Source organism: Pistacia vera, unplaced genomic scaffold, assembly GCF_008641045.1.
Source record: "Pistacia vera cultivar Batoury unplaced genomic scaffold, PisVer_v2 Contig310, whole genome shotgun sequence".
Taxonomy (NCBI): domain Eukaryota; kingdom Viridiplantae; phylum Streptophyta; class Magnoliopsida; order Sapindales; family Anacardiaceae; genus Pistacia; species Pistacia vera.
In genome coordinates this window covers 1,198,770-1,214,928 of record NW_022196125.1, presented here as the reverse complement: position 1 = coordinate 1,214,928, position 16,159 = coordinate 1,198,770, and the positions used below count along the sequence as shown (strand labels likewise).

Sequence of the window (16,159 nt, the reverse complement as noted above, 5' to 3'; positions counted from 1 at the left end):
TCAACAGTGTTCAGGCCATGAAAAGTTTTGGGAAGATATTGATGTTTTGCAAGAAACAAAATAGAAAATTAATTACAATATTAAAAATAAAATAATTTAAAAGAAAATACTTTTTTTGTTATTTATTTTTTCTCAAATAAAAAAAAAAAAAAATCAACTAAAAGCATGACAGAGCAACGGAATACAGAGCTGCACTGGGTTTATTTGATTTTGTAGAGAGCTAGAAAACATATCAAAGCTTAAAGAAAGGGAGAAAGAAAGAAAAAAGTAAAAGAAGGCACATACGTTGTAGTCACCGGCATAATCCTGTAAATTGCAGTCTTTAACTTCCACCACTCTATTAACTATTTGCTTTATGAAGTATCGATCATGAGAAACTGTGATGACTGTGCCCGTGTACTCCGCTATTGCCTCCTGATAGAACAATAATGAGTTTGTAGAATAAATTTAGAGTAAATTAATAAACGTAGGAAAATAATTTAAAAGAAAAAATTGAAGAAAAAAAATCAAACCTCGAGCATCTCTTTTGAAGGTATATCCAAGTGATTAGTTGGTTCATCCAAAACGAGAAGAGTTGACGGTTTTACCATGAATTTGCAAAAAGCAAGGCGAGCCTAAATGAAAGACGGGGAAAACAATCAAAATGCAAGCCACATTTAGTTGAAATTCAACCACAAAATCAGGACAAGCACACATAATAATGGAACATTGGTGGTAAAGTATGTGATACTAACATACTAAAACCATAAAAGCAGTTTTCAGTAAGACTTAAAGCGCGATGCTTTCAGTAAAGCCCATGAAAGTTGAATAATTGTTCACAGAAGAGATAAAATACTTATCAAAAAGCACACCATTTTTTATTTACCTTCTCACCACCACTCAAAAGGGAAACCTTTCTGTCAAGCATATCAGCTTTGAAATTACAACGGCCAAGAAGTCCCTTTATATCATCAATTCTCCAGTCCTCAGCAACTTCTGCTACTGTCTCAAGCACTGTTTTATCCAAATCAAGTGCCTCAGCCTAAAAGAGAAGTCATTTAACTGATCAGCAGTTGCAAGTAATATGTACAATAGACGTTAGCTAGTAACACAGAGGTCACATAAAAAACCTTTGACAAAAGCAGCACACCTGATTCTGCTCAAAATAGTTTGGTAGGACATTATGTTCTCCAAGAATAACTTGACCTCCACTTGGCTTCTCTAAACCCATTATCATTTTCAGCAAAGTACTTTTACCACAACCATTTGGGCCTATAATGGCAATTTTCTCTCCCCTTTCAATTGTGAGATTTGCCCTGTTAAACAGCATCTGGCACAAAATGCAAATTAATGTAAGAACTTAATTGTATTAGACAAAAATAAAGTAAAAAAAATTTCCGGCAGCCACTCCCTAGTGTAATCTAAACCGATATGTCAACTCACTTTATCCTCATAGCCAAATTCCAGATTCTTAATTGTGACAACAGATCTTCCACTTCTTCCTCGCTCTGGGAACCTAATTTTCATTTGTTTCCGTTGGAATGGCTTCTCAATTTGGTCCTCTTCTAGAAGCCTCTCCAGCTTCTGTTCTCATCCAAAAAAGAAATTCAGAAATGGATGTGTTAGGTTCAGGAATCCAGTATCCACAAAATGAAAAAGATAGATGCCATCTCATAAAATTTGAGTATCTGTTGGGATCCCACATTGAAAGGGAAAAGGGTGGGCATGTGGGTTATAAAGGCTTGGGCACCCTCCCTTGACAAGCCGGTTTTCCAAGGAGAGTTCTACCCAAGCCCATGAAAGACCCATGGCCCAGCCCAAATTATTGAGTTATTGGAGTGGGTTCCTATCAATATCAATATCTCCAACCACTTCATTTAGTAGTCATTTACGAGGCCAAAAGACCATCCAAAAGAAGCAAGACCAAAGGAAAATCAAGTCAGAAAAAGTCTAGGGTTGAGCATGAAAATAGGTTCTTCCCAGAACCGGCGGGTACCCGGGGTCCCAGCTCTTGGTAGGAACCGGAACCGGCCTTCACAGGGTAGGTTCTAGTTCTAAAAAATAGGAACTGGGACCGGTTCTGGTTTCTGTTTCGGTTTCGGTTTCGGTTTCGGTTCCTTCATTCTAGGAACCAGGAACTGGAACCGAAACCTAGAATAGGGCACCCTACTAGGAACCGGTAACAAGGTACCCTGCAAGGAACCAGGAAAAGAACCGCGGTTTATACATAACTAGTATACAACATAGGGGGTTTAATAAAGTTTACCACTAGACTATATACATAGCTAGTGAACATTTTGGATTTTGGATATGAAGAAGCTATGAATAATTTTAATATATAGTCTTACACTATATATTAAAAGTAAGACTATATATTAAAATTATTTGAAATATTGAAATTAATTAATAAGGAAAAAGTTATATTGTTATAGAATATTTAAACAAATGGGGGTGCATTAGTAAATTTTACAGGTTTTTTGTCATTTTGTAAAGTTACAGGGACCAATATAATTATTCAGGGTACCCAGAACCGGAACCTGTGATTATCCAGGGTACTCAGAACCGGAACCGAAACCAGACCCTGTGATTATCCAAGGTACCCGAAGCAATTGAGGAACCGATCGGTTCTAGTTTCGGTTTCGGTTCCTAAATTTAGGAACCGACCGGTTCCGGTTCCTAATTTTAGGAATCGACTGGTTCCGGTTCCGGTTCCCAGGATACCCAGACCCAATCACCCCTAAGAAAAACTGTGCAAAATGAAGGAGACAATTTAATCATAGTTGTATCAAATGACTAACAAATATATTTTTCCAAAATAAAACCAGCTCCAACGATTGTTGCATCAAAGAGGGAAATGAAAATCCATTAATCGACCAATTGAGTATTGACTGAAATAGAATTGTCTCTGATTAGCTAAAAGATGCTGGATGAATTCAGACTTTCAATCATAAGTATTAGAATGCTATGAGATAAATGCATTTCATGGAAGATATAAATTCAAGATCTCCAGAGGAAAGTGGTGCTAGGTGTATGAATTCTGCAATTCACGATGAAAAATATGCTTTGCAGTGATGTCCCTAACTTATGTTTACAACAAAATGCTGATAATATCAAAGAGCTGCAACAATTATTAAGATTAGTACAGTTCATAACGTTCTCAGACCCTACTAAGTAAGATCAGTATATCTCAGTGTACCTTTTCAGCAGAAGAAGCACGTCCAGAATTCGCCCCTGCACCTAACCTGCTTATTAAGTCTTTTGTCTGCTCAATTTCCTTCTGCTGCTTCTCCCAAGCAGCATACTGAGCTTCAATTGATGCCGCCTTTTGTATGACGTACTGAGAATAATTTCCCTCATAAGTCCTGGCCACACCCATTTCAGTTTCCACAATTTTCGTACAAAGCTGATCAAGAAAAGCCCTGTCATGAGATATGATAACCATTGGCACATCTTGCTTGCTGAGGTAACCTTCAAGCCACTCTATCGTGTCAAGATCAAGGTGATTTGTAGGCTCATCCAAAAGTAACAAATCTGGATCCTGCAGACAGAGACATACATCAACAATGAACCATCAATACCAGGCATTATAATAAATGTCATCTACACTTACTATTAAACAACAATAACCGCACATCATAGCATAAACCATAAATACTATTCATAACGTCAATTGCAACCCTACAGTAGTAACAATAATCCAAGAATTAGAACAACTTCCATTCGAGCTGTCTCAGCACCAAACAATCCTCACTGCGTCCTATATAAATTATCTCACACAATCAACCATAAAAGCGAAAAAGCATTCTCCTGAAACTGGCTATTCCACAGTCAAGCTTGTTTAGCAAACTCAAATTTAAACATGCTTTTCACAGCGAAGTAAACTCCTTTCGACTACACTCTCATAGTTAAGCTAATCAAACTTTGCCCAACTAATCATCATCATGTAAGCCATACACATAAAAGAGTAACCATAAACAATGATAAACACAAACTTCTCATCAAAATATACCTGCAACAAAATCTTCCCAAGCGACATTCTCATTTGCCACCCACTACTAAACGAAGCAACCAACCTATCTCCATCCTCCGGGGCAAACCCCAACTCCGGCATCAACTTACTCACTTTCGAATCCAACACACTCAAGTCCGCATCCCCGGCTCTTCTTTGCAGCAAGTCAAACTCATCCAACAGCCTCCCCATCAACTCCATATCCTCCACCGCCCCCTCCATGGCCTTCTGCACCCTCTCCAACCGCCCGGCAATCTCCATCTCCTCCTTAAACGCACTCATAAACTCTTCCCTCACCGTTCTAGTCATCGAAACCTCAAATTCTTGGCTCAAAAACGCGATTTTCATATTACTTTTCGCCCTCACCACATCCCCCGAATCGGGTTCTTCTTGACCCGTAATTATCCTCATCTGGGTCGTCTTCCCCGCCCCATTTACACCCACTAACCCGACTTTTTCCCCCTTCTTAACCTCCCAAGTTACGTTTTTTAACACAGTCACGCCCTTATAACTCTTGCTTATATTCTCCAGCTTCACTCCGGACGACACGCTCGACGCGCCGTTTGATTGTTTCCCGTTTCCGCGCTTCTTGTAGTCAAAATTGTTGTCATCGGAGTCCTTTGAGAACAACGATTCGATGTCGTTTTCGGCGGTCTCAGCAGGCGATTTTTCGAGCATGGTTGTGGAGACTTGGGCGGTGATTTTGAGTCTTTGTTGTTTTGGGAGCAAATTGAGTGGTGCAGAGGGTTTCGCCGCGTAAAATGGCCGAAGACGGGGCTGGAAGGTAGTTAAAAAGGAGGACCGGATGTCGAGGCCGTGGAGATTGGTTGTTATGTCCATGTTTGGATAGCGAGACAGCGTGGGGAAGTGAGGGAAACTGAGGGAAAGAGTGGGAAAATTTTTGTGAAGTGTGAGTTTCCTCTATTGAAGTTTGAAGAAGAAGAGAAACTCTCTCAGTCTCTCCCTCTCTTCTTGAATCTCAACAGTGTTCAGGCCATGAAAAGTTTTGGGAAGATATTGATGTTTTTGCAAGAAACAAAATAGAAAATTAAATTACAATATTAAAAAATAAAATAATTTAAAAGAAAATACTTTTTTTGTTATTTATTTTTTTCTCAAATAAATACAAATAATTATTAATAAATTATTTTACGACTTATAAAAGACCCATAAACTCTTTTTTAGATTACACAAAATGTTGAAATTTTATAAATATTTTTAATATATTTCATAAATTTGATTTGATCTATTTTTATATATTAAAATTTTTTGATAAGTAAAAACTAAGACTTTTTTTATATATTTTTTAACCAAACAAAAAGAAAAATTCACAAAAAATTATGCAAACAACCTGGACTTGTATATTATTGCAAAATATATTTATTAAATTAGTTTATACATAAATATTAAGAGGGAATTATTTAGTCATTAATTTTTTTATTTATTATGTTTATTAAATAATTTTGTGGCCAAGAAGCACAAAGTTGATAGTTGATGGAGAATTGGAGATAATGAATTTACAAGTCTTGTGGTGTAGATTTTGTTGGCTGAAATTTAGTGAGTGAGACCCTTTTGTACTTTACTGCCATGTGTAATTTAATGCAAGACTCTAAACTTGCCACGTGTTTATATAATCTTTTCATACTTTACGAAAAATATATATTATAAATCACAATTTTATTATTTTATTTTAAATTAAATAATGCCTTTCTTATCAAAATTTATAAAGTCCAAGGTATCGGGCCCAATATGGCTTCTTGGATCTAAAAGCCCAGCCCAGCCCAGCCCAGTCCAATCCAGCCCAAAATTAAACCTTCTTCATTTCTCGCCTGAAGACAATACAAGCGAGAGGTGTTTTAGGCTTCGCAAATCCATGATGACATGAATCGTTCTCAGCGTCGAAGCCAAATTGCTCGGCCAAAACTCTGCCAATCGAAACCAAGACGCCGCTTGTGTCAGCTCAGCTCAAGTTGAAATGTGTTATTTTAGTCCTTGTTTAAGGGACCTAAATGTGTTGTTTTCTGATTTTACAATGACCAACAGTTCTTTTTAAGGAACTAAAGTGTTAATTAATCTAAATCTCAAGGATCAAAATAAAATTCTCTCAGGATGAATATTCTTGTGCTCTAGCTCATAGTAATGGTAGCCCAAAAAATCTTGTTGGGCTCCTTGGGCCTTCACTTTATGGACTTTCAAATCGTGATCGATTTTATCAATTTCCCCCTCATTAATAGATAAATTAGCCACTACACCTCACTCAATGAAGGTAAACACTTATGTTCTCTAGAATCATAAATCAAATATGTTTTGAATGTTTTTTAATATCTAAAAACACAAACACGTTTTATATAAAACAGAATAGAACTACGACTAAACCAACAAAAGTTTAAAAAAGCTTGAGAGTGGGGGGTATGACCCCATTGCCTCTCAAATGGGTCCAACATTGAAAATGAGAAATCTCTTTGATATTAAAATTATCATGTTTGAACAAGATTTTAACGAGAGAATCTTTGACAAATTTTCTACGTTGAAGAATTTGTCCTCTGTCTTGGTATTCTTTATTTCTAAAGTAATTTATAATCTTTGTGGTCGAGAAGACTTTGTAAAGGAAAATAGTTGTCAATTAAATGAGATTTGTCCATTTTTGACAAATAATTTGCCATGGACCATAGGAATTATTATAAGCTATAATGTCTTGTACACTAAGTTTTAATTTTAGGAGCTTGATTTTCAAAATGTTGGCAACAAAGTTTGGCACACATGACCATTAGCCTTGTCCCGGGACAGCAACACTTTAGTTTATTTGGGTGGATTACATAAAGGTATTGTTTTCGAGTCCTACAAAATGGTCACCTACCACATTTGTGTCATTGAGATTAATTGATATACATACAAGCTTGTTTGAACACCCTGATTAAAAAAAAAAAAAAAAAAAAAAAATTGGCTCAGAAGCCACAAAGTGGACCTAATTCTGGTAAAATTTTCACAATTTTCATGAAACAAAAATTCTCTCAAGGGTTCCTAAATAACAAAATATCTCATTAGTGAACCGTTAGTCTATCATTAAAAGTTACATAATTAAAAGTTATCATTTTGCCATTTATTATAACACTTAAAACTTAACGGTAAATAAATTTTTATTATTTAATTAAACTTCCGGAGGTTAATCTTAACTCTTAAATTTATCATAGATATATGTAAATTTCATATATTGATATTGTTGTCACCAAGAGGGAGATGAGTCATTTATGACAAGCTTCGAGCTACCAAAAGACAAGGGAAAAAAAAAATCTTTGTGGCCCAATTGTATTCCAACCTAACTATAAAATCCAAACATTTAAGCCCCTCAAAGATCTATATGTCATGGGATTCACCCACGTGTGTGCTATTTCTATGAGATTTTTGTAATTTTAAAGGTATATAATATTTTTTTATTTTAATAGTTTATTTCATTTACCATTGACGTGTTCACCATCTCTGAGAATTACTAAAAAAAAAATTAAAAACCATATAATTAATAGTGAATATGTTTCATATTAACCGATCTCAGAAAATAAAAAATAAACCTATCTATAAAGTTTACATATTTGATACTGTTAATATACGACAATGTTAAGAAAAAATCTACATTATAATATATGCTTTGAGGGTTTAGTTCACTTTATCTAAAGTGCTCAAGAATATTACTCTCTGTCTTGGGTTTGATTAATATTATACGCAAAAAAATCTAGAATTAATTATACAATATTCTCATTCCCATCATGTTCTGTATTTGATTTAATAAACTTTAGTCACATAATATAATATAAGATTATGATATTAAATGTTGTGAGGCTGATAGAGTGTGACAAATTAAGTAATGTGTGGTTGGCAATAGCCTGAAATGACCAAATTGACCTTGTAAAGCAATAATAGAGTTTAAATAAAGACAACCCATTTGACTCCAAATTAATTGGATCTCTTCATAATAATTAACCAAAATTTAAGGAGTTATTATCGCTAATCACTTTTATTTTTATTTTTTTTGGGATAACTGGGGTGTTTGGGATTTTTTTTTCTTTTTTGTCTTTTTAATATTGTCTTTTTAGGATTGAAATTGATTGAGACCTAACATTGTTCAAATTATTAATTAATCTAAGTTAATTAATAGGCTAAATGTGTAGAAACATAGTTGGAACTTGGAATTTATGTGCAAAAATTGAAAATAAATTCTTAATAATCTTTCTATATGATATGGGATAGTATCGATATGGCGAATATTGATAACCATTTTGAATAAGAAAAAATAATTCAAGGTAAAAAAGAAAAAATTAATATTATTTCTAAATTTTTTTAATAATTATTTGACAAAATTTCAACATCCAGATTAAATAGAAAATTGTTTTATAATGGTCAATGTCATTGAAAATAATGCAAACTAAATTATTCACTAAAGATTAAATAGAATTTTTTTTAATTAATTCATAGTTTCGAATGTCATTTACTCATTTAATATTTTATATTTTTTTTAATTTTAATATTTGTATGAGATTTTTGTAATTCTAAAGGTATATAATATTTTTTTAAGTGTATTTATATTAAACGATGGGGTAAATGAGATAAACCCATCTAACTTATTTCAATTTAATTTAAAAAAAATTATTAGACCTTTGTTCTATTGTATATAATCTTAATAAATATTGGTATTTTGAATTATTCTTAATGTATAATATTCAGCTTAAGATCATATGAGTTGACATATAATCTTTTGACTTTAATTCTTTACCCTAATAAGAAGAAGAGTCAAAGAATTTGATCCACGAATTCAATTCCCAGTAGGTTCAATATAAATTAATCTCTTAATTATAATAAATTATTAATAATTTGTTTAAGCATAATCGACCACAGCCACCACAAGAGATTTATTCTTTATGATAACCAATTTACTATCACCATCCTCATTCAAAAATTGATAACAAAAATAAACTCTAAATTATAATATCAAGAAGGTGACTTGACTTCTGTTTGGGTTGAGAATTTTAAATTATTAAATTATAAATACCCATTTATTATATTAAAAATAAATAAAAATTATATTTTTTTTATAATTAGGGTGTTTGGGGCCAGTTTATGCGTATTTTAACTAATTTCGGGGTGTCTCCTACAACAAGCCCAATGAAGACTCGAACATAAGACCTCTGGATGATCCAAACAGATATTTAAAGTTTTGCTGTCCAACCATAAGGGTAATGGTTAAAAAAAAAAAAAAATACCTTATATTTATATATAATTATTCTCTATTTATGTTACTATAATTGATGAACCATGATTAAATTATATAATCTCATTTAATATTATCATAAAAAATAACTCTTAATAGCTAAGTTTCTATTGCTTTTTCCATTAGATCTGTTGATATAAAAATCTGCACCAACCAGCGTGATCCATTCGACCTAATCGGGATCGAAACTGAAGTGCGCGTGGTTACGGGTAATCAGTGATGAGTGAATGATAACGCCAGAAAGTAAATGACAAAGAGAACTTTTAATGTGGTTCGGCAAAGTTAACAGCCTACGTCCACTGTGTTTTTTGTATATGTTGTGAGAGCTTGCAATGTAGTTTCAATCTATAATTCGTATCCCCCTTCTCACCGTTTTAGGGAGTTTACATACAAGAATTACATAAAGGAAAGAGTAAAATTAAGGGGATCACAAATCATTTGAATAACAATTATGACATCCTTGTGATTGAGCGCTATGATTGTGCAATGATAACTATTGATTTAGTCATTCTCGTGATATCTGGGATCTGAAGTAATCTGGAGATTGATTGATTGATTCTTGGGATTGTCTGTGACTAGCTTGTGCTTGGTCGAGCTACCGCTCGACGGGTTTATGCTGGGTCAATCAATCATAATTGCCGAGATCATTCTAGGCCAAACTATATCCTCGCATTGGCCCGAGCTTGACGGGAAAACCATATACAACAAGATATATTACTTTTCATAGCAAATTTGCATGTGTTGTAAAAAAATGTTTTAATTGGGTAATTCCATGTGTTAAAAAGATACGACATAAAAATTTGTGTTACTATAATAATATCACGACACTTGTATCAACTCTCTCTCCATCTATCAATATTTGGTTCCTAAATATTTATAAATTAGGATTGGTCTACCGACTAAACTGATTTAATAACGTTATTGATCATATTATACTATTATAATGTTATGAATTATAATAGATATTTTTCGATCAATAATAACAGATGAAAAAAGCTTCATTATCAAAACCTCTTCTCTATCTCATGAACATTATCTAATCATAAATGCAATATTGTTTTGCTAAATAGAAAAGAGGAAGTTAATAACTAAAAAGATAATAATTACAATTACGTTTATAACCTCCCGATGGATCAATACCTAATCTCTTGTAAGTTTGGATAAATCCAAAAACTAAATTCATTTAATGAGATTATTAACCAAAATTATAATAATCGATTCATTTTCAATCAAATAATAATCGAAATTTCTTTCCGATTTTTAAACGTTATTGGACCGTTAATGTTATGATAAGAAGAAAAGAGGAAGTTAAAGGTTAAAAAGGTAACGTTGCGGTGGAGAGGGTGGAGTGGAGACAGCTAGCAAAAGGACATAGGGCCACGGAACCTTAAAGGGTAAAGGTCTCGACAGACAGAACAAGGCGAAAGCGTGTTGCGGAGGGCAATCTCGTAATTAAGAAACAAAGACAAGCCCATATTAGTAATTAAATATCAAAACTTTTAGCGGTCATTTAATATCTCTAACCTTTCGTTAGATGACAAATACATTCTCATAATTTCGAAAACCATCAAAAGACCCCCTTATAGTAGGAATACGAGTCTTTTCACCATATGAACTAAATTATCCTTTTATAATACGATCTTCATAACTAAGTAAATACATTTTTCACACTTAAAAACAAATATCCCACCCTCTAATAGTAGGAACATGCATCTTCTCACCATATAGAGAAAATTATCCTTTTACATTACCATTTTTATAACTAAATAAACGCATCCAATACACTTAAAAATAAATATCATCAAGAATATTAAACACAGTGAAATAAACGATTTTTTTAGGGATATCTTGGTCTCCATGAATCAAAGTTGGCTAATAGGACAAGAAATATTAAAATGTCTTCTTACTCAACATCAATATTAATATCAATTATATTTAACGTCTTTTTAAAAGAATTTAAAATTTTAAATTACCCATTAAAAATAATTTTATACTATTTGACATATTCTCACTTAATAGGCTGAATTATTCTTTCATAGTATTATCTTCATAATTAAGTAAACGAATTTGACAAATTCAAGATAAACATCTTCTTTTGTTATAGTGCTCAATATAACTCGATTTACTCAACAATTATGTCATCTGAGTGTGCATCTTTTTTAAGGCAATTTTTGTTCCATGCATCAAAGTTGGCTAATAAGTAATAACACAAGAAATATATATTTTTTTTTCTTAGTTCACTGTGATTTAACAATATCCATGGGGGCTTTTGGAAATCTTTCAAAAATATCGGGATCTTAATGATATTAATCTAAAGTTTAAGAACCTCAACAAATTTATGCTTTGCCTCTATTGGTTGCATGAAATGTCAGACACGAATCTGTATCTTGCTGTCATTCTGCTGTTGCTTTCCTACAGTTCGAGCTTTGCAGTTCCAACTTTAAAAGCGCTTCTACCTCAGAAGCTCATCTTTCTCAAATTCCAAAAGCTGTTCTCTCGCTGTCTCCAATTCTTCATCTTCATCTTCATCTCTGTCTCTTTTTCTACCTTCTCTCGTGCTGTGCTTCACCATAAAAAGCCAGCTTTTTCATCTCTTTCTCCATCAACATTTAAGCGTATAATCAGCTTTTGCTTATTCCCTTTAAGCTTTTAATGGAGGATCGTAAGGAGGTAATTCATTCTCTCTCTGTGTGTGTTTGTTTCTCCTTTCTTTTCTTGTTCTGGGGTGTTTGTTTTCTGAGAAAAAAGCTCAAGAAAGTGAATGAAAAACATGTGTTTTGAAGTAGTTTGGTTCTAGAGAGCTGCAGGAGTGCTTCTGAATGGAAGTGCTTATGATTTCGATTTTACTCTTCCTCTTGGAAAATGAATTCCCCTTTCTTTTCTTGCTGTTGGGATGTTTGTTTGCTGAGAAAAAGCTGAAAAAAGTGAATGAGAAACATGTGTTTTGAAGTACTTCGGTTTTAGTTTACCTTCAGAGAGCTGAAAATGTGCTTATAATTTCGATTTTACTGTTTCTCCTGGAAAATGGATTCTCCTTTCTTTTCTTGTTATCTGGTTGCTTGTTTGCTGAGAAATAAGAAACATCTGTTTTAGTTCTGTTTACTTTCGCAAAGAGAGCTGCAAAAGCTCTTCTGAATGGAAGTGCTTATGAGTTTATTTTTCTTCTCTTTCTCTAGAAAATAAAATTCTGAGCTACCAAACAGAGATGTGATCAAAATTTTCCTTCTGATTTCAAGCCTTACATGGTTAAAAATTTCACCTTTAAAAACCATATGAATCTGAAGTTTTCACCTTAATTTGGGTTTCATTCATTACATGAAATTATTTTTTTTCAAAATAAGTAACAATCTCTATTTTCTTTGAATTTGATTGGCTGTTCCTACTTTTATTTGCCTTTATTTTGGTCTACAAAAGCGAATTTTCTTTTAATTTTCTTTTCACCCTTATTGATAAACTCAAGGAAGCAATCATCTCACTCTGTCAAAGCTGAGAATCAGTCAAAGCTGCCACCTTTTTTGTTATTTGAATTAAAAATTCAATTTGAGCTTTAATTTTCTCTTGCAATCTCGGATTTTGTGTCATTGGATCTTTGAGATTCAAGGAATTTTGCCCTTCTGTCACAAATCTGTGTTCTTGAAATCACATATTGTTTTATTAAATTAATACTGCTTCTTGGTTTTTGTGCATTTCTCATGGGTTGAAAATGCATTAATGGAGGTTGAATAGTTCTGGAGATCATAATCAGATGGGGTATTTTAAGTTATAGCTTTTGACTTATAGAAAAAAGCACTTTTGGATGCATTGGAAGTTGATTCTTTTGATGTAATGCAGAAAAATGCTCCATGGCTATCAGTGCCGCAATTTGGGGACTGGGATCAGAAGGGACAGTTGCCTGATTACTCCATGGACTTCTCCAAAATCAGAGATATGAGGAAGCAAAACAAGAGAGATGTCTCAAGAGCAAGTCTTGGAAATGAAGAAGACTTAATTAACCCAACAGCCACCACCGCTGACACCACCCAAAATAGCCACCATGATCAGCGGCAGCAGCAGCAGCAGCAGCATTATCATCAGGGCCACCACCACTCTCCCACTGTAAGATTCTTTGGCCTGCATAGCCTTGTTCAATGTTGAGCTTTTATGGAAACATATCATGATATTATTAACTCTTTAGAATGTGGCATAACATGTTATAAATCTGAAGTTCTATGTCACAACTCATATTTACTTGTTATACGTGCATCTTATTGCAACGTAGGCAAAAGGCGTGTTTTCGATAGGTTACTACTTGTTATATGTCGGACGGTTATGTTCTGATTCAAATTTGTGTGTGTTGCGTGTGTCTTATTGCAACATTTATGTTGCTTAGGCGTCTGCAACATCCATGGTTGATGGCACAGACTATACCAATTACTGACTATACTGTTATAAGTTTGACGTTCTATGTTACAATTCAAATTTACTTATTGTGCCTTATTGCAACCTTTATAGACTATACCAATTACTGATTATCCTGTTATAAGTCTGACGTTGTGTGTTACAATTCAAATTTACTTGTTGCGTGAGCTTTATTGCAACCTTTACGTTGCTTAAGCGCGTGGAACATTTAAAAATCTGATGTTCTATGTTACTACCCGTTGCGCGTCTTATTAAAACTTTTGCGTTGCTAAAGTGTTTGCAACATCAATCCATGGCGAAAGTGGTGTTGTCAATAGAGTACAACTAATTGTATTAGGTAAGTTTAGATATGAAAAAAATGGCCAAAACAAAAAACATTAGTCAAAGGCATTCACGAGCTGTGATGGTGGTGGGGTAATTGCTTAGTTGTTGCCTATTAAATTCTGGAGGTCGATTTCAGCCGGTTAGTAGGTAGCAATTAACTTATAGCATTCTCTTTCTTTTATAAGACAGTTAACTTATAGCTTGTTGCACAGCAGATTCAGGGGATTTAGAACCTTATGGTCCACTTTTTGTATAAATAATTTGAAATAAGTTTGTTTATTATGTATTTGGTTGTCGTATCGCAGGTAGTAACATATGAATACTCATATGATATGTATTGAGTTGTTTGTTTATTTGCCCATGTCAAATATAAAATTCTAAGCTTGCCATAAGTTGAGCACTAGTTGGATATCTTGGAAATTATTTATCAATTAGATTGTCCAGAAGAAGCCTGGTAGCTGCTGAGTGTAAAGGAAACGGTCCCATGTGATTCTGGAGGCTTAATCTTGATTAAACATGTGGGGTTCTAAGGATCTGAGGCAGAACCAACTAGCCATTTTAGAATAGGATATTATCAATTTAGGTACAGCGGCATTTTAAAAACTTACTTAAAAAGTACACAAGAGTTATAAATCGTTCAATACAACTCATAGAATTCAAGTGGTAGGTTAAAAATTTGTCTGGAAAACTTTTTCTTTGCAAAGTTAGTTGTTTATTACCATTATACCTAGTAAAGTCTAACGTGTTTTACCGTTAGTTTGTACCTTTATTGAACGATCTGTAACTTACGTGTAAGAATGTGATTAAACATGTGAGGTTCTAAGGATATGGAGTAGAGCCAATTAGCCATTTTTTAAATCTAGAATTTTTATGTAAGAGATTTGTCATTGACTTGTCATGATAGAGATGTGTTCCCAGGAGGAAAGGGAACTTGGAGGCATTAATTTTTGTGAGCTCTTGATAAAAAATTTATAGGCCACAAGTTCAAATGGTGCTCATGTCCCAGCTGTTCTTAGCCATAAATTTTGCACATTGATTGTTTGCATAGTCTTGTGTACAAGAAGATATTTGTATCTTTCCGTATTTGGAGAAACCCAAATGGCGAAAACGAAAGAGATGGAGTTCTTGAATTTGTCTTAAGTACTTTGATGCATATTTGACAAGAGATTGTGGAGTAGTTTAGGCCACATGAATGAAATTTCTTTAAATGTTGTGGTCCATCATCCCAAAAGGAAATAGTATCCTATATGCATTCCGGGATTCTTACGTAAGAAATCCGCTAAAAAATAAAATTTTAAAGAATCAAGATGTCCGCATAAGAGAATGATCGCATAACATATATGAATCCGATGATTAGAATCCACACAAAACCATGAAGAATTTGAGATGATAATCTTGTATAGGAATCTAATTTTTTTTTTTTTTTTATATTTTTGTGATTAAAGTTTTTGTTTTTGTTTTTTTGACAGACAAGGAGGAGCATTCTCAGCTACTTCAACTGTTGTGTGAAAGCCTAAAGAAAGCAAAGCAATGCCATTTTTTTAGATGGTTTTGTGAAGTTTGTGTAATGAAAATGAAATGAAGAGTTGAATCAATCCACTTTTTTTTATGTTTTTTTGTTTAATTTCTTTTCTTCCACTCTTCTCCTTAATTGGGTTCTCTCTTCTTCTTCCACTCTTTTGTATTATTAATTGTTGCTCTAATTCTCAAGTTGATGGATTTCTTTTCTGATGAAATTCCAATTATGAAGAGATGGAATTCTCGATTCCCCGATAAATACAAATGGAGTATCTTTCTTTGTTCATGAATTACTTTGAGAACCGTGGCAGTGGATTATTGTGAGATAACTTTTTCTAAAGATTAGTCGTGCACGTAAACTGATTTAGACACGTCATTTAACAAAAAAATAAAAAATAAAAAATCAACATCTCTTTTCTTGGATGAGCCTAGAGCTAGAAGGTTTAATTTTGGAATTTTATTTTAACATAATTTAAAAGAAGACAATGAAATTAATATTCTATAGTGTATTAATTTAATAATATATGGATTGTGTTTAAATTTAAATAAAATTAAAAAATAAAGTTGATCTTATAAATATCATAATTACATCTTGCTTTTTATGTTATTTATATTCATCTTTGTATTGATCTTAAATAAATCTATGATCTTAAAGACATATATTTGTGTCT

At 33.2% G+C, this 16,159-nt stretch overlaps 2 protein-coding genes across 2 annotated transcripts; one reads left to right on the top strand and one right to left on the bottom strand.

Moving 5' to 3' along the window:
* Nucleotides 1–153: 153 nt before the first annotated feature.
* LOC116136319 (ABC transporter F family member 5-like) lies at nucleotides 154–5,002 on the bottom strand. The gene is made up of 7 exons (XM_031422027.1): nucleotides 3,989–5,002; nucleotides 3,176–3,517; nucleotides 1,423–1,563; nucleotides 1,130–1,309; nucleotides 866–1,021; nucleotides 513–614; nucleotides 154–414 (listed from the first exon to the last, which is right to left on the bottom strand). Exons 1-7 carry the CDS (start codon nucleotides 4,826–4,828, stop codon nucleotides 154–156), a joined length of 2,022 nt encoding a protein of 673 aa, XP_031277887.1. The 5' UTR covers nucleotides 4,829–5,002.
* Nucleotides 5,003–11,768: 6,766 nt separating this feature from the next.
* LOC116136257 lies at nucleotides 11,769–15,778 on the top strand. The gene is made up of 3 exons (XM_031421979.1): nucleotides 11,769–11,918; nucleotides 13,080–13,343; nucleotides 15,440–15,778. The coding sequence occupies exons 1-3, from the start codon at nucleotides 11,901–11,903 to the stop codon at nucleotides 15,485–15,487; spliced, it is 330 nt and encodes a 109-aa protein (XP_031277839.1). The 5' UTR covers nucleotides 11,769–11,900; the 3' UTR covers nucleotides 15,488–15,778.
* The last annotated feature ends 381 nt before the right edge of the window (nucleotides 15,779–16,159 follow it).